Genomic DNA, 22,902 nt, shown 5'->3' with positions numbered 1-22,902 from the left:
TAGCACAGAAGTCCAATAACAAAACACCACTCGGGTTCAGATCGGGGAGGCCGTTCCTCCCAACCACGCCCCTCCAGGTGTCACTGTCATCTCCCACGTGAGCATTGAAGTCCCCCAGTAACACAATGGAGTCCCCAGTCTGAGCACTCCTCAGTACCTCTCCCAGGGACTCCAAGAAGGCCGGATACTCTATACTGCTATTTGGGCCATAGGCACAAACAACAGCAAGAGCCCTCTCCCCAATCCGAAGGCGCAGCAAGGCGACCCTCTCGTTCACTGGGGTAAACTCCAACACATGGCGGCTGAGCTGGGGAGCTATAAGCAAGCCCACACCAGCCCGCCGCCGCTCACCACGGGCGACTCCAGAGAAGTGGAGAGTCCAGCCCCTCTCGAGGAGCTGGGTTCCAGAGCCCAAGCTGTGCGTGGAGGTGAGCCCGACTATCTCTAGCCGGTACCTCTCAACCTCCCGCACAAGCTCAGGCTCTTTCCCCCCCAGCGAAGTGACATTCCATGTCCCAACAGCCAGCCGCTGTGTCCGGGGATCAGGTCGTCGAGGCCCCTGCCTTCGACTGCCACCCAATCCACATTGCACCAGTCCCCTACTGCTACCTCTGTGGGTGGTGAACCCACAGGAGCATACTGAATACAAAATAAATATTTCAGCCCAATTTCATGCTTGTGTGTGTTATCTGCTCTAATGTCCACAAGAGAAAGTATGAAAAAGAAAAGCTGTGTCTAGAAATATTTGATGTAGAAAGCAGGACCAATACCTGATCACCGCTGTTTGTTGCACCTGTGCACGTCTTTGTTTTGAACTCTTTTCTTGGCAATACTTACAGGTAATAAAAGGAGAGTTATTCCAGTCAACAGTTTCCTTCAGGGCCATTTTCTGAATAATCACACACTTCCTCATTCATCAGCACGTGTGACATATGATACTTCTCAGAAATTTACCATTTGACTTTTCTGAATAACAAACCGTTGCTATGCACACGGTTCTGGTCATTCTGGAGCACTAGGTCCATATTAGCTCAATCTGCAGAAAGAAGCCCGGTAAATTTTGTTGCTTAAATAATCAAACTAACTCTGTTTATTTACTCCATCAGAAAGCACCATGGAAGATTTTTCTAATATTAAATGTAATATATTTGGAGGACATTCAACTTTCTATACTTTCGCCATCAATGGAAACGATAATCTTAAGGCGGCTACAGAGTTTACGTTGCTATGGACTCCATTCCAAATGTAGAATCTAATGGACTAGTTTTTTTTTTTTTAGCAGAAGCAATAAAGACATCAAATCATTTTTTTAAATCAATATTTTGTCAAATTATTGATTTATTTAGTGTGTTACTATAAAATAAGCAGGATAATGTACTGTGAGCTGGTCATTAGTGTGAAATAAATACTTTTATAAATAAATTATATTACTTGGCATTGTGATTACACATTTATTAATCCCATATCTTTTAATTTAATTAATTATTCATCTAATCTAAGATATTCATCCCTATGCTATGGCAGGTAGAACATTTCCAGAAGTTTGAATTTTAACCAGTGAGGATACAGTCTAAAACACCGAGCTGACTTTCAGTGAAGATTTTGTTTTAATATTTCCATCCATCTCTCTCCCATATATTGATTATTTTCCTATAACTGAACATCCCAAAGTGTGTTATTCCTCAATACTGCATCAACTTGCTAATTATTATAAATAACATTAATTAAAAGAACATGTTGTACTTTTCATCCTATTTATCCCCCGGCACATAATGCAGGAAGATATAGCTAGCGCTCTGTCCATCTGTCTGTAAACATTTTAGTTTCTGAAGCATAACTCAAACTATTAGGAATTTTTTCATGAAACCTGAGAGTTAAGTGCCCAGAGGAGTTGTGCCTTTTGACATTTTGGGATTTCTGTGACTATTTTTTTCTGTATTTCCATGGCAACCAATTCAACTTAGGAAATTTTGGAGTGGGGTTTCATGTGGAGGCATGTCATCTCCTGATGACTTGTTTATTTATGCTTAAAGTGGAATGTCTTCGAAACAAATTAGTTCCTTCTATCACTTGCATTATAACTGCTATAAATTAGAAGTGCACTCGGTAGAGTTCATACCTCTGCCAAGTCACATAACATCAAAATCACTTGAACCTTGGATAATGCTAAAGCCGTACACCAAATTTCATCCAAATCCATCCATTATCTGTAGCCGTTTATCCTGTTCTACAGGGTCGCAGGCAAGCTGGAGCCTATCCCAGCTGACTACGGGCGAAAGGCGGGGTACACCCTGAACAAGTCGCCAGGTCATCACAGGGCTGACACAGACACAGACAACCATTCACACTCACATTCACACCTATGGTCAATTTAGAGTCACCAGTTAACCTAACCTGCATGTTTTTGGACTGTGGAGGAAACCAGAGCACCTGGAGGAAACCCACGCGGACACGGGGATAACATGCAAACTCCACACAGAAAGGCCCTCGCCGGCCACGGGGCTCGAACCCAGGACCTTCTTGCTGTGGCAACAGTGCTAACCACCGTGCCACCTCATCCAAATCCATTCACTACTTTTTGAGTTACCTTGGAGGGGGGACGACAAAAAAATCCTGGATCGGCATACATATCCAGATTTGCATCAAATCAATTATCTAATCAATAATTCCTTGGCCCATGGGTCGCCATTCATCAAAATTTCATCAAAATCCATTCACTACTTTGAGTTACGTTGGGAAAAGACAAAAACAGGAGGTGAAACAACCTTCAACACAGTCAGTGGAGGTAATGAAAAACTCCCTCACCAGGCTCACTTTCTAAAGACCTCCTCTTTCTAAAAGACAAAAACCCACAAGAACAAATTACTACTACGTTACTCAAACCACAAATCAACTTCCTCGTATGAGAAAACTTACAGCTTTACCTCTGACTGCTACAAAGCTCTGACACTGGAGAATGCTTCCATAAATGTCTAGAAAACAATCACCGTATCAACAATTACACAAGGATTTTAACCCTGTTCATACTGGAGCGTCCAGCATACAAGACCCTGTGTACGCTGTTACTATAGAAAAGAATGAGATCAATCAGATTAATTAAAAAATAATAATAATAATAATAAATAATAAAATAAATATTACTACTAGCACTGTGGTATAAGGAAGGATACCTGATATATAAATGTCTCAGTAAGGCTTCAATAAATTAAAGATTTGTTTAGTTTATTAAGTGATTATGCAATTATATACACAAGAATTAAAAAAAGAGTAATAGACAGGTACATTTCTCTCGGTTAATGATTGAGTACACTGATGTTCCCAGTGAATGTAGTCATTTCAACAAAAACAATTACAGTTAGCTCAGAGATGCGTGATTAAGCTTACAGTTAGGCTTAGAACTCAGTACAGGAAACAACCACCTCGATGAAAGAGGAAGTCTGACTGCTAAACTGGAGCAAATGCACATATTTCCTCCAAATATGGGTCAGAATTTCTTACTCTTGACAGAGCTAAAGCCACTTTAAAAAAAAAAAAAAAAAGAAGGTGTTTCTATGTGTCTGAATTTTTAAGAACACTTCAAATCAGGTAAAATCAAGCAGCCAGATAGTGAAGTAACACTGATACGCTATACTCTGATGAAGCTGAGGGGAAAATCGTAATACTGGTCATTCAGGCTTCTTGATTAAAATCACTTGAACACGTCTAGACTTGTTCCAGACTGCGAGCGGATAACATCATACACTCCAAACTCAACTGGTAAAAGTGCAGTAGATTCCCCAGTGATCACTGGTGTAGCGGCTACAGTCCAGCTTCTCCATTCCGACCAGCGCCATGTGCTCGGGACTCACTTTAGCCCCTGTTTTAGCAGGTCTCAGGTAGATACGGTCGAAGCGACACCTGCTGGTGTAGGACACGCCTTTGTTGTTGTTGATTTTAGTGTCCCATGTGTACCTGCAGTGCTCCTGTTTGCCGAGCTCCTCCCACACGTCGAGCACGCCAGGAGGAAGACCACCCACTTGTGCTACCTATGTGTGCGCGCACACAAATATATACCAGATATCAAACATGAGACTATACACTTATAGACTGCAATAATAAAATCTGAAACAGTTATTTAATAATACTACACTATATGTAAGCAATAGAACACTTCAGCGTGTGCTGTTACGGGAAAACAATCAATCAATCAATGATGGAGTGCTGCGATGCCAAAACACAAAAGAAATGACTTCGGGGAAGAGAATTTTTTTTTTTTTTTTAATTATAAAATAAATTATTTTTTAAAAATAAATAAATAAAAAAAGAAGGAGAGTTTGCCTCTAGATCTGTACTCTAAATAAATAAAATAATTTAAAAAACAGCTATTCCTCAAAGTATTTTTTTTGGCTATTCTTTTGTGCACACCTTTTTAGTATTCATACTTTTTTTAGATTATGCAAATATGCATGCACACTTAGTATGCCTACTTAAGAATTCTTAGCATGCATACTTAAAATGTGAGCAATGTTAAGTATGCATAGTAAAAAAAAAATCCTAGTATGCATACTTCATTATTTTGCATAGATATATCATGAACACTAAAAATATATGGCACAAGTGTGCACAAAAAAGAAATGTATGCAAAATGTACAGTGGTGCTTGAAAGTTTGTGAACCCTTTAGAATTTTCTATATTTCTGCATAAATATGATCTAAAACATCATCAGATTTTCACACAAGCTCTAAAAGTAGATAAAGAGAACCCAGTTAAACAAATGAGACAAAATATTATACTTGGTCATTTATTTATTGGGGAAAATGATCCAATATTACATATCTGTGAGTGGCAAAAGTATGTGAACCTTTGCTTTCAGTATCTGGTGTGACCCCCTTGTGCAGCAATAACTGCAACTAAACGTTTGCGGTAACTGTTGATCAGTCCTGCACACCGGCTTGGAGGAATTTTAGCCCATTCCTCCGTACAGAACAGCTTCAACTCCGGGATGTTGGTGGGTTTCCTCACATGAACTGCTTGCTTCAGGTCCTTCCACAACATTTCCATTGGATTAAGGTCAGGACTTTGACTTGGCCATTCCAAAACATTCACTTTATTCTTCTTTAACCATTCTTTGGTAGAACAACTTGTGTGCTTAGGGTCGTTGTCTTGCTGCATGACCCTAAGCAACTGGCCCATATGGACAGTTGAAAGTCATACTTGGAAGACGCTCTGGACACTTACAGTAATGCTTTTATGGCGGAGGACTACAGTTGACTTGCTAACTTTAGGACTGTAGTTGTCATGAACAGTTTTTGCACCCAAGTTTCCATCAATGAAGAAATGAAACAAACTTCATGTTAAAACTGTTAATGTTATAGTCCTGCTGTCTGTTGTCGCCCAAATGAGGATGGGTTCCGTTTTGAGTCTGGTTCCTCTCGAGGTTTCTTCATGTCATCTGAGGGAGTTTTTCCTTGCCACAATCGCCACAGGCTTGCTCATTGAGGATAGATTAGGGATAAAATTAGCTCGTGTTTCAAGTCATTCAAATTCTGTACAGCTGCTTTGCGACAATGCCTATTGTTAAAAGCGCTATACAAATAAACTTGACTTGACCCACCTTCTCTTGAGATTCAGTTCATGGACAGATGTCCTGACATTTTCCTTTAGAATTCACTGGTATAATTCAGAATTCATTGTTCCATCAGTGATGGCAAGCCGTCCTGGCCCAGATGCAGCAAAACAGGCCCAAACCATGACACTACCACCACCATGTTTCACAGATGGGATAAGGTTCTTATGCTGGAATGCAGTGTTTTCCTTTCTCCAAGCATAACGCTTCTCATTTAAACCAAAAAGTTCTATTTTGGTCTCATCCGTCCACAAAACATTTTTCCAATAGCCTTCTGGGTTGTCCATGTGATCTTTAGCAAACTCCAGATGAGCAGCAATGTTCTTTTTGGAGAGCAGTGGCTTTCTACTTGCAACCCTGCCATGCACACCATTGTTGTTCAGTGTTCTCCTGATGGTGGACTCATGAACATTAGCCAATGTGAGAGAGGCCTTCAGTTGCTTAGAAGTTACCCTGGGGTCCTTTGTGACCTTGCCGACTATTACATGCCTTGCTCTTTGTTGGTCGACCACTCCTGGGGAGGGTAACAATGGTCTTGAATTTCCTCCATTTGTACACAATCGGTCTGACTGTAGATTGGTGGAGTCCAAACTCTTCAGAGATGGTTTTGTAACCTTTTCCAGCCTGATGAGCATCAACAACGCTTTTTCTGAGGTCCTCAGAAATCTCTTTTGTTCGTGCCATGATACACTTCCACAAACATGTGTTGTGAAGATCAGACTTTGATAGATCCCTGTTCTTTAAATAAAACAGTGTGCCCACTCACACCTGATTGTCATCCCATTGATTGAAAACACCTGACTAATTTCACCTTCAAATTAACTGCTAATCTTAGAGGTTCACATACTTTTGCCACTCACAGATATGTAATACTGGATCATTTTCCTCAATAAATAAATGACCAAGTATAATATTTTGTCTCATTTGTTTAACTGGGTTCTTTTTATCTACTTTTAGGACTTGTGTGAAAATCTGATGTTGTTTTAGGTCATATTTATGCAGAAATACAGAAAATTCGAAAAGGTTCACAAATGTTCAAGCACCACTATAGTATGGAATGATTATGCAAGGACTTATTCTGCATATTGATTTCCACTTTTTAAGTATGCTTGATATTAAATGTGGAGTTGAGGCTCGTTTTCTGAAACACACCCAGACTTTTTGGCTACAAAAGGTTTTTAGGGTCTTTCAGGATGAAATTTTGGCTGAAAGGCCCAAACGATTGAGCAAAAGTAAAGGAACACTTACTTTACTTATTAAGAGCAATGAATGGTTGCATGAATTAACTCCTATTTTACCAAAAATAAATGGGGAAAAAAATGGACAGATGACATCTTGTTCTGCTCCTAAAGTTACCTCAGAGTCTCGAAGATTGGTGTCACCTCCAAAAATGACCGTCATGTTATCTGGCTCCTGTGTTATGTTCTGCAACACCACCTTCAGCTGCTTCATCCTCTCTGCAGCCTGATCTTTACAACTCTCTAAGTGTGAGGTCATCAGACAAAACTCCTGGCCTAAAAAACAGACCTGTGAGCGGGATACAGAAGTGAGGTCACGTAGTTCATATCATAAACTCTCCGCTGTTTATGATATACAGTAAATGCTGTGCTCAATCACTAACTTTGGCACACAACAGATTTCTCATCATCTGTGTGGTCGGGTAAGAAATAATTTCACTGCTTTGCAGTTTTACTCTTGATTTCTTCAGCATCAAGGCAGTGAAGTATCCCTCTTCGTTTCCTTTAAATGGGCATGAAACAATTAGAAAAATATTTTCTCACACATCAGGAAATTGTATTTTGCATTCGTTACCTTCAACAATCTGGTAGCTGACGGCTCGCTTTTTCAGATACTGAACATACTGAGGGATGAGTTCTTGTAAGAACACCACGTCTGGTGTGTATCTGTGACAAAAGGTACATAATACATCCACACGCTTTGTTAACTGTTTTTGTGAAACGAAAACTCTTCCCTGAAACACATTAACTGTCTTCATGGTGAAATATTCCTGATGCGTTTAGTGATTCTGGTGCTTATTATTTGTTCGTTATTCCTGTGAAGTTATCGGTTATCTACGAGATGTCAAGTGTGAAGGTGCTGAGGACGAAATTTGCAGCTTTGCAAGCTGATCTGTCTGAGCACAGCAGGGCTCGACATTAACTTCTTAATCCACTTGTCCAGTCGGATAAGCAGCAAGAATTTTCATTTGTCCTGACCGGTGTTGTACAACCCCAATTCCAAAAATGTTGGGACGCTGTGTAAACTGTAAAAAACAGAATGCGATAATTTGCAAATCATGAAAACCCTATAGTTCATTGAAAATAGTACAAAGACAACATATCAAGTGTTGAAACTGAGAAATTTTATTGTTTTTTGAAAAAAATATATGCTCATTTTGAATTTGATGTCAGCAACACATTTCAGAAAAGTTGGGACAGGGGCATTTTTACCACTGTGTTGTATCACCTCTACTTTTAACAACACTCTGTAAACGTTTGGGAACTGAGGAGACCAACTGCTGTAGATCTGAAAGAGAAATGTCCCATTCTTTGCTGATATACAATTTCAGCTGCTCAACAGTTCGGGGTCTCCTTTGTTGTATTTTGCACTTCATAATGCGCCAAACGTTTTAACTGTGAGACAGGTCTGGACTGCAGCAGGCCAGTTTAGCACCTGGACTCTTTTACTATGGAGCCATGCAGCTGTAATATGTGCAGAAAGCAGTTTGTCATTATCTTGTTGAAAGAAGGAAGGCCTTCCCTGAAAAAGATTTAGTCTCGATGGCAGCATATTGCTCTGAAACATGTATATATCATTCAGCATTAATGATGCCTTCCCAGATGTACAAGCTACCAATGTCATGTGCACTAATGCACCCTCATACCATCACAGATGCTGCTTTTGAACTGTGCACTGATAAGCCGAATGGTTCCTCTCCTCTTTAGCCTGGAGGACGTGGTGTCTGACTTCTAAAAAGAATTTCTACTTTTGATTCGTCAGACCTTGGGACAGTTTTCCACTTCACCCCAGTCCATCATAAAAGAGCTCAGGCCCAGAGAAGGGGGCGGTGTTTCTGGATATTGTTTATATCTGGTTTTTACTTGCATTTGTGGATGCAGTAATGAACTGTTTTCACAGACGATGGTTTTCTGAAGTGTTCCTGAGCCCATACAGTGATTTCCACTACAGACATGTGTCTGCTTTTAATGCAGTGTCTCCTGAGGGCCTGAAGATCACAGGCATCCAATATCAGTTTTCAGCCTTGTCTCTTGCATACAGAGATTTCTCCAGATTCTCTGAATCTTTTAATGATATTATGGACCATAGATGATGTGATCCACAAATTCTTTGTGGTTTAACACTGAGGAATGTTATTCTTAAAATTGTTGCGCTGTTTCCCCATGCAGTATTTCACAGAGCAGTGAACCCCACCCCATCTTTACTTCTGAGAGACTCCGCCTCTCTGGGATGCTCTTTTTATACCCAATCATGTTACTGACCTCTTGCCAATTAACCAAATTATTATTATTTTTTTTTACCATTATGCAACTTTTTCAGTCTTTTGTTGCCCCTGTCCCAACTTTTTTGAAACTTGTTGCTGATATCAAATTCAAAATGAGCATATATTTTTTCAAAAAAAAAACCCATTAAATTTCTTAGTTTCAACATTTGATATGTTGTCTTTGTACTATTTTCAAAGAAATATAGAGAGTTTCCATGATTTGTAGATTCTCTCATTCTGTTTTTATTCATGCTTTACGCAGCGTCCCAAGTTTTTTGGAATTGGAGTTGTAGTCAAGTCACTAAACCTTGAGTCAGAGTCCAGTCTCGAGTCCCCAGTGTTCAAGTCCGAGTCATAAAAAAATAAATAAAAAATATTTGAATCGAGTCAGAGAACAAGACTCCACCCACACCATTTGACGGTGACTGTTTTAGCGCCATTAACATTAGCTTGCTCCTGAACATGACGTATGAACAGGTGAATGTGCTTCTCTTTATCAGGGAGTGTCAAGTATTCTGTCAGAGATGGTTGGGAGATGGATGTAAGTGCAGAAGGTGTGTTTATTAATACAAGTGAAGACAGTAAACAATCCAGAACGGCAGGCAAAATCGTAAAACAGTGAAACAGGCAATAGGTCAAGCAAGGCACAAACAGGCTATCATAGACTCAGCAGAATCAAAGACAAGAAACCAAACAAGGAAATAAGGCTTGGTAATGTGTCAGCAACGCAACTCAATACTTCGCAAAATAAGTGTGTTTTCACATCAGCGCGCTGATTGCGCCTTAATCCTATGCAGGTGCGAGTCGTTTATGGCGTGCGCAAAAGTCCACTTGGCGCGTGCGCTGTCTGGAGCACGCCTAAGAGCCTATCTAATGCATGTACTGAGGCGCACAGGTGTAACACTCTTGCACAAAATTAGTACAAAAAAAAAATGTAGATATAAATATCTTATGCCAAATTATTATGGCATGTTACAAAAAATAAAGAAAAAAAAATCAGAGTCCTCGTCTCCAATTTACAAGTCCGAATGCAGCTAATGCACAAGTCTGAGTCCAAGTCCTCAGTGCTCAAGTCCAAGTCAAGTCACAAGTCCTTAAAATTAGGGCACGAGTCGGACTCGAGTACTACAAGCCTGGTCCTGACCATAACCTTTTTATTCCTCTGTATTTACTAGTTCAATGAAAGGAAAGTGGTTAATGAAGTTTTTCAAAAAGCAGGTATAGTTATGATAATCATTATGCTTTAATGATTTATAATTTTTTAATAAAACTTAAACTGTTACAGTTAAACAAAAACTATCCAATGCCCCATTATGGTGTGTGTGTTGTTCTAATCCATTACCTGATCTGCAGTTTTAAGAGTTAGACTCACCCACCCAAACTTATAACTTCTGGAGGAAATGAAGTTAAATCTTGATAAATCCAGTAAAACGTGAAGTACAAGTTAATTTAAAGAAAACGAGTTGGACATGATAAGAGTGACAGAATCATGTTGTGAATGAAAACGAACCGCAAGTGAGTTCGGCACTGTCGTAAAATTCCTGCAAAATATTTTACGACATTTGTGATGGTTAATGTGCATCACCATACAAAAGAAAAATACAATGACTGTCCAAATGACATGAAGATTCACCACAGATATTTATTTTATTGAGGTATTTGATCACCATTTCTCAGATTTCGATGAACTTAATAATCTATAATTAGATATTACGACGTGGTTATTTTTACACACGCACCTGCTGTACTCTGCTTCCCCGGGATTTTGTAAACAATAACGTGGCTGGATCACTGAGGGGATTGAACTAGTTTGGTGGGAATTTTATTGATGTAACTCTTGAATAATTACTATAAAAATGGTGATTTTTCAACAATATTCAACTTGTCCTGTCGGATTTGCCTTGTCTGGACCCAACATTTGGTTGTCCCGGACAGTCGGACTACCGTTAATGTCGAGCCCTGAAGAGTGAACAGAAGAGGAGGTGAGAGAGCTGGATAGACGAAAAGACTAAAGCGTTGCTGCATCCTTTTCTTTAGAGACAGGTTCCACTCTCAGCAGTTAGTTAAACTGTATCGTGGGTATTACAGGGAACAGTTAACCGGCGTGACATGCAGATATACGAAACCGTTCAGGATGAATTTTTTCTTTAACACACTGTAATATACAGTACTGATGAATAGTAAATTTGAGATTCACTCAGGAGCACTCACAGTGCCAGATAAGAGCACAGGCCTCTGGCTCGTTCGGCGAGATTCAGAGTGTCCAAGCCATCCACATTCCAGGAGATGAGCGAGAGCTTGCGGTCAGCTTCGTCCTCTGAACTGCGTGTGGAATTAGAGCAAGCGGGCTCATCCTCGGTCAAATCAATACTAGAGTTTCAACAGAGAGGAGTCAGTGTCCTTCCAAAAAAACCTTAAATAAGCAATAACACACAGCAGCATGATTCTAAAACAGCAATATGGCAAATGATTACAAGGTTTAATTTATAAATGAAGGACATGACGCACATTTTAAAGGTTTATAATTAGAGTTAATTTGTTATGGAAAGTCTGAGACACAAGTTAGTTCCTCTCCTCCCCCCGCTCTCTGTTTCTCCTGCTCACTTTGTGTCTCTCCCGCTTTCTCTGCATCTTTCTCTTTCACACCGCTCTCTCTCTGTCTCTCCTGCTTCTCTCTGTCTCTCCTGCTTCTCTCTCGCTTCTCTCCTGCTTCTCTCTCGCTTCTCTCTCCTGCTCTCTGGGTCTCTCCTGCTTCTCTCCTGCTCTCTCTCCCCCGTTGAAGACTTTCCTGACCAGTGAAACGGTTATACGAGGGGCGTTCAATAAGTAATGCCCCTGACCCACTTCCCATAGCAGTAGAGCAACGAAACTTGGCACAGTTATTAGTCTTTCTCTACATAGGAACCACCCAGAGTTATGCATTTCTCCCATCGTTTGATGCAGCTCTGGAGACCGTTTTTGTAGAACACCCCAGGTTGGTCCTCCAACCACGACATGACTTCAGAAATCAAGGCTGCATCATCTGGGAAACGCTTTCCTTTCAAAAACAACTTCATGGCTGGGAAGAGGTGAAAGTCAGAGGGTGCAAGGTCAGGAGAGTAGGGAGGATGGGGGAGGATTTCATAGCCACACTCCCGTGCTTCTGATCGGGCGACAAGCGAGTTGTGGACCGGAGCATTGTCCTGCAGGAGGAGGATACCTTTGCTGCTCTTGCCCCGTCTCTTGATTTTGATAGCTTCTCTTAATTTCCTTAAAAGTGAAGCATAATAGGCTCCTGTAATTGTGGTACTCTTTGTCAGGAAATCTGTCATCACTACTCCGTCCTGGTCCCAGAAGACTGTGAGCATGACCTTGCCAGCGGAGGGCTGCACCCTTGCCTTCTTTGGAGGTGGTGAGTCCAAGTGCTTCCACTGCATTGACTGGGCTTTGGTCTCTGGATCATAGTGATGGACCCAGGTTTCATCCTGTGTAATCAGTCTTTTGAAAAACTTTGGCTCATCTTCTTGGCACATCTCCAAATTCATCCTCGAGCACTCGACGTGTTCTCGCTTCTGGAAAGGTGTGAGCAACCTGGGAATCCATCTGGCAAACACCTTATGCATATGCAAATGGTCATGAATGATAGTTTCCACAGACCCTGTACTAATCTTGACCTCTTGGGCTATTTGGCGAATAGTAATGCGCCGATCTTCCAAAATGGCAGCCTCAACTTGACGGACAGATGCCTCATCAATGGCAGAAGGGGGGCGACCAGGTCTGGGAGCTGTTTCCACAGACTTCCGGCCATGCTTGAATTCACGATGCCAGCGTTTTACAAGGTCATATGATGGGGCATTATCACCATAAGTTTCTTTCATTTCATCAAAAGTCTCCTGTGGTGTGCGTCCTTTCAAATACAAAAGCCAGATCACTGTGCGACACTCAACAGGCTCCATTTCACACCTGACTCAGTTCAAACACGTGTAAATCAGAAACCACAATTAGTTCAGAGCTGTAATTTGCCACATAACCCATAGAGATATAAATCATTGCACATGCAAAATTTCAGCTAGATCAGACAACTGGAAGTGGGTCAGGGGCATTACTTATTGAATGCGCCTCGTAAAGTACTGTCACCTACTTATCCTTCCACAAATGATAAATAAATGTCTCTTAACTTAGAACTGCTGACTACTTTCAAGCACGGACTGAAGACCCTCCTCTTCAGACTGCACCTCTCTCCTGTTTCCCTGCCCACTGTGTAATTACATAGCAGTCTGAGCGGTCTTGACCAACCTCGGCTGTGTACTGGTCATAATGGCTTAGTGTGAACCATTGGGATTTTTATTTTTCTCTATTTAGTTTACTTTGCCAGCTCATTTGCATGGTTGAATTGTTTTGTTTTCTTTTGGCACTAGAATTTTCTTGTGTAGAAGTTCAGCACTTCTTGTACCTGACTTTCGCTCTGGATAAGGGCGTCCGATAAATACCTGCAATGTAATGCCTTCACCAAAAAAAAAAATTATACATTTTACTTCGTTAAACAACTTTTTTTTTTTTCCTTAAGTGAGTTTATTATTAGTCTTACATTATGTGGAGCATCTGCTTGAAAGGTCCGTGTGGATGAGCTGTTACTATAGAAACAGCTAAATGAGAACAAGCACATTAATACTGTATTAACCTGTCATTCATGTTCCAGCTGGAACTACTGTCCTAGCCATGCTGTTACACAAAAATAACACCTTCTGACCAACCAGACATGAGAATCCAAATGTTCCTTTTTATAAATTGATTTAAAACAGACCAAATACTATGTTTTCTTGTAAGATATACATTATGGTTATGATCGTAAAGCCTCAATGTTTGTAACAGACGATTTGTTGTTAAACCTTCACCCACTGTACATAACTATGGTGTTCTTTGTTTCTCCTATCACCTTTGATAAATCACCTCAACTCTCTGTCTAAGACGGCCCCCGAGTCCTCATCACACATCACCTCTATCCTCTAGAACCTCCACTGGTTCCCTGTTCTACATCACCTTTTATATAAAATAATTCTGTTTATATTTAAAAAGCACTCCATGGCTACGTTCATTGCCATCTTACGGAATTATTAAAGCCCTACTTTCCCATTCGCAGTCTTAGATCTTCGTCTTGCCTGTTCCGAAAGTTAAAACACCTGGATCTCCAGCTACCTCACCGACAGGCCGCAGTACATCAGGCTGAAGGACATCACGTCGGACGTTGTGATTAGCAGCACCGGAGCACCCCAGGGCATGGTGTTGGCCCCTCTTCTCTTCACCCTGTACACCGCGGACTTCTGCCTCAACTCGGAGCTGTGTCACATTCAGAAGTTCGCCGATGACACAGCCATTGTGGGGTGTATCAGGGACGACAGAGAGGAGGAATATAGGAGCCTGGTGAGGGACTTTGCCGTTTGGTGCAACAGGAACCATCTGCAACTCAACACCTTGAAGACCAAGGAGCTGGTCATTGACTTTGGGAGGTCCAGACCAAGGTCACGACCAGTTCTGATCAAGGGAGTTGAGGTGGAGGCTGTGGATTCCTACAAGTACCTCGGGCTGTGGCTGGACAGCAAGCTGGACTGGACTTGCAACACCAACCACTTGTACAGGAAGGGACAGAGCAGGCTATACTTCCTGAGGCGGCTGCGGTCCTTTAACATCTGCAGGAAACTCCTGTGGATGATGTTCTATCAGTCTGTGGTCGCCAGTGTCCCGTTTTACACCGTGGTGTGCTGGGGAGGCAGCACATCCAAGGAGGACACATCCAGGCTGGACAAACCGATCAGGCGGGCCAGCTCTGTGGTCGGCATGAAGCTGGACTCTATGGTGACGGTGGCAGAGAAGAGAACTATGGACAAACTACTGAACATCATGGACGATGCCAGTCACCCTCTGCACACTGTCATCAGCAACCAGAGGAGCCTGTTCAGTGACAGAATGCTCCTTCCCAAGTGCAGGACGAACAGACTCAAAAACTCCTTTGTCCCTCACGCCATCAGACTGTACAACTCCTCTCTGGGGGGGAGGAGGGGGAACAGGAGGACAGAGGATGGGAAGGAGCAGTAGCCTAGCCTGACAATAAGCAATACTGGACAATGTGCAATATAAAGTGCAATACCTCTCCTGTTGGACTCCCCCCCCCCATATCTTATTCTTTTTTATATTTGTATATATGAAGAGCTTTTTTCCAAAACACGATAAACGCCAAATTAAAAAAAAAAAAAAAAAAACCAGTTCGTCACACTATTCTGCTGTGTATTGAGCCTATTCACTGCTCCATTAATGTTTCATGCCAAATCGCTATATTTCCTTGTTTATATGTGCTGCAAATTGTAGTTTCTCTCCAAAACGCGATAGGTGCTACACCTGTTTTTTGGCTGAGTGCGACATTTCCTCTCAACCAACCAGAGTTCGGTCAGCGTTCTACACTATCCCATATGGCGGCGCCCTGAAGCGAGGAGTTTTGTTTACTTGTGTAGCTTCTTGAGAACAAATAACTTTTGCAAATGGTGGTTGTGAATACTTTTGATGGTTCTGAAGAACCTGTGAGACCTACACCAGGTGGTAGAAGACGTCGTTTAAACAAAGATAACCATGAACGAGAGCAAACATAAATTAATGAATTATTTTAAGTGTTTATATAATTTATTTGATTTTATTATAAATTGTATGATGAAAGTTCCTGATATTATATATCTACACCATGTTCTCTTGTTTTAAAAACAAAGACAAAAAATGAATGGATTTATAGCATTTTGAAAAAAGAATGAGTGGATTTATAGCATTTTGAAAAAATATATAATAAACTTTGGATTTATAATCAATAACATTGTTGTTCGATTTGTCAATTATTGTTGAAAATGTTCAGACTGAACCAACTATCTATTATAACAGGATAAATTAAATATTTGCAAAATGTATGGGTCTGGGTAAATAAATGTCATTTTTCTGAAAACAATCAAGTTCTACATATGTAAATAATTTTATTTATCTAGAAGTTCTCTTTATTTTCTATTCTCTGTTTATCCTGTAATGATGCTGCTGGAATTTTAATTTCCCTGAGGGAACCCTCCCAAAGGGATCAATAAAGTTCTACCTAATCTAATCTAATTAACTGCCCCCCTTGGGTTCCAGGGCATTGAGAGTTGCAGCCCCCAAGCTGTGGAACTCTCTCCCTCACAACAGCCTTCGTGAAACAACTCCTCTCCCCAGATTCAAAACTCAACTCAAGTGTCATCTCTTCTCTTTCTGCTACCCCTCCTTTCTGTCCATTCCTTTTTCGCCTGCATTATTTGTGATCATTTTGAATTTTTTCCATCTTATATTATGGAGGAATATTATGAAAAACTCACTTTTTCATTTGCTTGTGCAAATAAGACACCCGGTCAGTTTATTTTGTTCTGTCTACTTCTGAAAACTTCTGCTTCAACAAGCCGTTCAGATACGGCTCTTCTTTCTATGTCACAAGCGGAGCTCGTTAGAATAACCCCACCCCCCTCATCTGAGCGTCTCCACTCATGGCTTGAGAACTGCAGGCTTTCATCTAAACGGGGGAACAGGGGCGCTGCGCCCTCTTACCGACTCCGTGAAAACATCCCAGCAACACTACGTGACAATGTGTCTGATCATCAAATACGTTATAATTGCTCCAAAAATATTCCAGTCATAGTAGATACACCGCCAGACGGTGCAAAAACAATCCGAATTGGCGTTTTCCAGACTGAGGCGCCATGTTGTTTAGTTGTTTACTTGTCGCGGCTGCTCTCGCGAGATTTGACATGGGTTACATACAAGGTCGGCTGACTTGTAGAGCGAGATTTCTCGAGACTGAATGACCTTTCACCCGCCGGCGCGGGAGCTTTTGACAGAAGTAGTTCGCGAGTTGTTTTTGTTGACACTTGGGCATTTAAAGATGTCATCCCGCGGCACGAAGCGGAAGAAAGCCAAAGACTGTCCGGGGCAGAAGAAGATTACTTCTTTCTTTTTCAATGTTGACAGACAATTTGTTACAATTTCCCTCTCCGATAGCCTCAGAATGTCCCATTGGAGCATTTTTCAAAGGCTTTGCACGGCGGGGGGGGGACAACCGGCACCATCCCCCCGCTTCGCTCCCTCGCCATGGTGAGCGCCCTCATACTAAATTTTTCTAGAAAAAACCCTGAACTGCCTTTGTAAATGAATATTTATGAGGAAAGTGCGTCCTGATTTGCCAGCACAAGACGGGGTGGGGTGAGCAGTGACTCATTATCATTTAAAGGAACAGGCACTCAATCAGCCGTTTTGAACAGGGGTGAGAAGGGAGCTGTAGTGTTTTATCCGTGTGGTATTTTGATGAAAGCATGTCAGAGACATTTTATTAAGACCTCAGGGAACTGGGTCAGCTTGCGGAAAAGGAGTAGAATACAGTGGCATGCAAAAGTTTGGGCACCCTTACAGAAAATGTCTGTTACTGTGAATAGTTAAATAAGCAGAAGATGAACTGATCACCAAAAGGCATAAAGGTAAAGACGACATTTCTTTTCAGTGTTTTCTGCAAGATTTATGTATTATTTTTGTTTTGTACAATTGGAGAGTGAAAAAAGAAAAGGAACACCATGCGAAAGTTTAGGCACCCCAATACATTTGAGTTCTCAGGTAACTTTTACCAAGGTTCCAGACCTTAATTAGCTTATTGAGCTGTGGCTTGTTCAAATTCTTCATTAGGAAAGGTCAGATGATGCAGATTTCAAAGCTGTATAAATTCTCTGACTCCTCAAACTGGTCCCTAAAATCAACAGTCATGGGCTCCTCTAAGCAACGCCCTCGCATTCTGAATAATAAAATAATTGATGCTCACAAAGCAGGAGAAGGTTACAAGAGCGTAGCAAAGTGTTTTCAGGTAGCTGTTTCCTCAGATCATAACGTTAAGAAATGGCAGTTAACAGAAACAGTAGAGATCAAGGTGAGGTCTGGAAGATGAAGAAAACTTTCTGAAAGAACTGCTCGTTGGATTGCTAGAAAGGCAAATAAAAACCCCTGTTTGACTGCAAAAGACCTTCAGAAAGATTGAGCAGACCCTGCAGTGGTGGTACACTGTTCTTCTATGCAGCAACACCTGAACAAATATGACCTTCATGGGAGAGTCATCAGAAGAAAACCTTTCCTGCGTCCTAGCCACAAAATTCAGCGTCTGAAGTTTGCAAATGAACATCTAAATAAGCCTGATGCATTTTGGAAACAAGTCCTGTTGACTGATGAAATCAAAATAGAACTTTTTGGCCACAACGTGCAAAGGTATGTTTGGAGAAAAAAGGGTGCCAAATTCCAGGAAAAGAACACCTCTCCAACTCTGAAGCATGGGTGTGGCTCGATCATGCTTTGGGGTTGTGTTGCAGCCAGTGGCACAGGGCACATTTCATTCGTCGAGGGAAGCATGGATTCGAATAAATACCAGCAAATTCTGGAAGCAAACATCACACCATCTGTAAAAAAGTTGAAGTTAAAAAGAGGATGGGTCCTACAATAAGACGATGATCCAAAACACACCTCCAAATCTAGAATGGAATCCCTCAAGAGGCACAAGCTGAAGGTTTTGCCCTGGCCCTCACAGTCCCCTGACCTAAACATCATTGAAGATCTGTGGATAGAGCTCAAAAGAGCAGTGCATGCAAGACAGCCCAAGAAACTTGTCGAACTGGAAGCCTTTTGCAAGGACGAATGTGTGAAAATCCCCCAGGTAAGAACTGAAAGATTATTAGCTGGCTACAAAAAGTGTTTACAAGCTGTGAGACTTGCCAAAGGTGGTGTTACTAGGTACTAACTATGCAAGGTGCCCAAACTTTTGCTTCGGGCCCTTTTCCTTTTTTGTCATTTAGAAAACATCTCATCTCATTATCTCTAGCCGCTTTATCCTGTTCTACAGGGTCACAGGCAAGCTGGAGCCTATCCCAGCTGACTACGGGTGAAAGGCGGGGTACACCCTGGACAAGTCGCCAGGTCATCACAGGGCTGACACATAGACACAGACAACCATTCACACTCACATTCACACCTACGGTCAATTTAGAGTCACCAGTTAACCTAACCTGCATGTCTTTGGACTGTGGGGGAAACCGGAGCACCTGGAGGAAACCCACGCGGACACGGGGAGAACATGCAAACTCCACACAGAAAGGCCCTCGGCGGCCACGGGGCTCGAACCCGGACCTTCTTGCTGTGAGGCGACAGCGCTAACCACTACACCACTGTGCCGCCATTTAAAATATTAAGGGAATGAGTCATCTTTAACTTTATGCCTTTTGGAGATCATTTCATCTTCAACTTGCTTAACTGTTCACAGTAACAGCACGGTGGTGTAGTGGTTAGCACGGTCGCCTCACAGCAAGAAGGCTCCAGGTTCGAACCCAGCGGCCGGCCAGGGCCTTTCTGTGTGGAGTTTGCATGTTCTTTCCGTGCCTGCGCGGGTTTCCCCCACAATCCAAAGACATGCAGTTAGGTTGACGTGGGGCAGCCTTGGGCTGAGGTGCCCTTGAGCAAGGTACCTAACCCCGGGCGCTCTGGTATGGCTGCCCACTGCTCTGGGTGTGCGCGTGTGTTCAATACTTCAGATGGGTTAAACGCAGAAGATGAATTTCACTGTGCTTGAAGTGTGCGTGTGACAAAGGTTTCTTCTTCTTCAATTTTGACCAGGGGTGCTCAAACTTTTGCATACCACTGTACGTCACCTTTAATGTGGTTCAGAATGGACCTTTCCTTTAAGCTATAAAATTAACATTAGATATTCACCAAGCTGCTGGGCTGGAGTTCATCTTCCTTTTGGACTCTGGAGCATCTCTATCTGTCTCCTTTCTCTTGCTCGAAGGTTTATCATTTTCCTCTTCTGTGTCCTCCACATCAAAAACTGACTCCATATCCGCTTCGAAGAAAGAATTCAAGGCTCTCTAATAATAATAATAATAATAATAATACATGAGAAATAAATGACATTTTAAAAAGGATTACAGTAGTTATAATTGAAAATAACAAGGCTTGAGTTCAAATAGAATCCTGTTAGGAAATAAGTCCACTAACTAGTGTGCAGGAACCATTACTGAGCACACTATGTAGTACACTAAAGTAGGGCTTAGGGAGCGGTTTGAGATTTTCCCTAACCTCCATGTCCCAGTGGTTTTCAGTGAGGTAACCCTGAGCCACAGCGCTGTCCGACCCGGTGATGGTTATAAACTGCTCACAGAACCGGGACCGGGTTTCCTCCGAACTCTCCATTACCGCTTTATCTGATATTACAGTGCTGCTCATCAATTCAACCGCTGGACATGGCGCGCTAGTTCAACTCGGTGTAACCGGAATAATATTCCGGCTTCTTCTTCTTCTTCTTTTAATTGGCGGTTGGCAAACAACTTTTTGGAAGCATTACCGCCACCTACCGAAATGGAGTGTGAGTCTGGGTGTAAACTATCTCTACTATAAACAAAATAATAATTAAATAAAAATATATATTATTATTATAATAATAATAATAAAGAAAATTTAAAAAAAAGTAAAGAAAGAGTGAAAGAAATGAAAGAGAGAATCCATTATATTCTTCTAATCAGTCCAGTGACTTCCATAAAGTGAAATAAATGCTTAAAGCACTTCTCGCTTGAGTTCCTCTGCAAAATTGCTTTTACATTAAAAGGCACACTTTCTGACTGTAATCCAAGGATGAGGTGCTGCCTCTCCTGCTCAAACTTGACACAATGTTCAATTGCATGCTCCACAGTCTCAATAGAACCACATACACCACACTTTCCATCCACATGCTTTTTAAAGAGAAATAGAGTACTGTTCAGACCAGAATGCCCAAACCTCATTCTAGATATAATATCCTCCTCTTTGGTGGATCTTGCTGTTGGCCTTGCATGACCTACCACCCTTTGAATTGCATAATATTTCCTCCCAGTAGCTGCACCATTCCACTCACTCTGCCATAACTCTCTGGACTTTGACTTAATTAGTGACTTTACCTCAGTCTTACTATAGGCAATTTCTAAGGTGACCTCAGGGGTCACACATGCTTTTTTGGCGTTCATGTCTGCCAACTCATTCCCTCTTATCCCAATATGTGCTGGGATCCATAAGAAAGTTACATCTGTACCTGAGTTTATAATTCCACTAACCATTTGCGCAATTTCCAACACTAAGTCTTGTCTGGACTCTGACATAGTATTCTGAATACTCATCAGCGCAGAAGCAGAATCTGAAGCAATAAGCACTCCACCCTTAGGACTATATCCCTCTATCCAGGATAATGCAGTGAGGATGGCTACTAGTTCTGCTGTGTATACTGCAAGATCATTGGTTAACCTTTCTGTTTTGCAAATTTTGAGCTCTGGAACTACAAATGCAATGCCAACTTTACCGCCTGCAGACTTTGATGCATCAGTATAGACACATTCCGGCTAGAACACAATGCTGTTTAAAACGTTCCGCCAATGCACGCGCACAGAAACAGGCCTTCAAATTTAAAGTCCGTATTAAGTCAATATTAAATAAATGAAAATTCCAATGAAACAAATAAATATCATATTGAAATAAATCCTGCAATGGCACTGTGGGTGGCACGGTGGTGTCGTGGTTAGCACTGTTGTCTCACAGCAAGAAGGTTCTGGGTTTGCGGCCGGGGTGGCGTTTGCATGTTCTGCCCGGGTTTCCTCCAGGTGCTCCGGTTTCCACAACAGTTCAAAGACATGCGGCAGCCTTGGGCTGAAGTGCCCTTGAGCAAGGTACCTGACCCCTGACTGCTCCCCGGGTGCTGTAGTAAGGCTGCCCTCTGCTCTGGGTGTGTGTGCGCGCGTGTGTTCACTGCTTCAGATGGGTTACATGCAGAGGATGAATCTCACTGTGCTTGAAGTGTGTATGTGACAAATAAAGGTTTCTTCTGCTTAAATAATTGAGACAGTAAATGTAGTGCTGTAAAGCGATTAAAATATTTAATCGTGATTAATGTCGCGACTGTCATAGTTAACTCGCGATTAATCGCAATTTAATCACACATTTTTGTCACATGAAAAACCATTGTAATTCTCTTATCAGCATAAAAAAGTGAATGGGCTTGCTTTGTACCAATGTTTTTTTTATTACAAAGCATAACACGTCTTGACACAGCCACTGCAAAGTGAAGCCTAAGCCGAGCACCGGGGCTAGCACATGAACCATGAGTGAAGTGATCTACTGCTTGAGTTAGTCTACAACTCTAATCAGAGAGACAGGTTACACAGTGACGGTAGGCTTGACATGCTTGATTATAATATAAAGTACACTATTATATTAACTTTAAGTTGTTCGTTGATAAATATTGCATTGAATCTGATCTTTACTGTTTCAGCTCACTTAACACATTTTGTACTTTTACACTTTCTGCCTGTTGATGCATCGCGCTGTCCAATCAGAGGTGGCCAAATTTGCATATTACAGGAAGGATTTCTGGGATAGCATTGAGTTTACAGTTCAGAGGGATCTGGCTTCTTTAGACGCTGTCTTCTTAAAACTGAATAAATATTTATAAAGAGCCAAGTGAGCCAGTCTTTTGAACGGCTCTTTTCAAAGAACGGATCACAAAGATGCGGATCCCATCAAAGAGCCATAAATCCCATCTCTACTAGTGCGCCCTGCCCGTGCTGGTTCTTTGGGGGGGGCAGAGGACTCTGGCAGGGCAGGGCAGTCGAGCTGCTATCGTTTTTCTAAGCAAAGTCTCTGTTCCAAGTTCCTGGCAGTTTCAAAAGCTTATGAAAAACCTACATAATGTCACAGAGCATTAATCTCGCGATAA

General features: G+C 41.7%; 1 protein-coding gene across 1 annotated transcript; it reads right to left on the bottom strand.

The window, feature by feature from the left end:
* Positions 1-3,201: 3,201 nt before the first annotated feature.
* tdp2b (tyrosyl-DNA phosphodiesterase 2b) lies at positions 3,202-20,461 on the bottom strand. Its single transcript, XM_060904719.1, has 7 exons — positions 20,244-20,461; positions 19,878-20,032; positions 11,319-11,477; positions 7,418-7,509; positions 7,227-7,345; positions 6,962-7,132; positions 3,202-4,025 (listed from the first exon to the last, which is right to left on the bottom strand). Exons 1-7 carry the CDS (start codon positions 20,388-20,390, stop codon positions 3,750-3,752), a joined length of 1,119 nt encoding a protein of 372 aa, XP_060760702.1. The 5' UTR covers positions 20,391-20,461; the 3' UTR covers positions 3,202-3,749.
* Between the last annotated feature and the right edge of the window lie 2,441 nt (positions 20,462-22,902).

The sequence above is a fragment of the Neoarius graeffei genome, chromosome 22, assembly GCF_027579695.1.
Source record: "Neoarius graeffei isolate fNeoGra1 chromosome 22, fNeoGra1.pri, whole genome shotgun sequence".
Lineage (NCBI taxonomy): Eukaryota > Metazoa > Chordata > Actinopteri > Siluriformes > Ariidae > Neoarius > Neoarius graeffei.
The sequence above is the reverse complement of the archived record's forward strand: the minus strand, read 5'-3'. Positions and strand labels throughout refer to the sequence as shown.

Excerpts from the sequence above, each read along its gene's own strand:
- tdp2b (XM_060904719.1), bottom strand. The coding sequence starts at position 20,390 with ATGAGCAGCACTGTAATATCAGATAAAGCGGTAATGGAGAGTTCGGAG. Across the intron at positions 20,033-20,243 it reads AAAACCACTGGGACATGGAG|AGAGCCTTGAATTCTTTCTT; the intron begins GTTAGGGAAAAT and ends TATTATTATTAG. Across the intron at positions 11,478-19,877 it reads AACTCCAGCCCAGCAGCTTG|TATTGATTTGACCGAGGATG; the intron begins GTGAATATCTAA and ends TTGAAACTCTAG.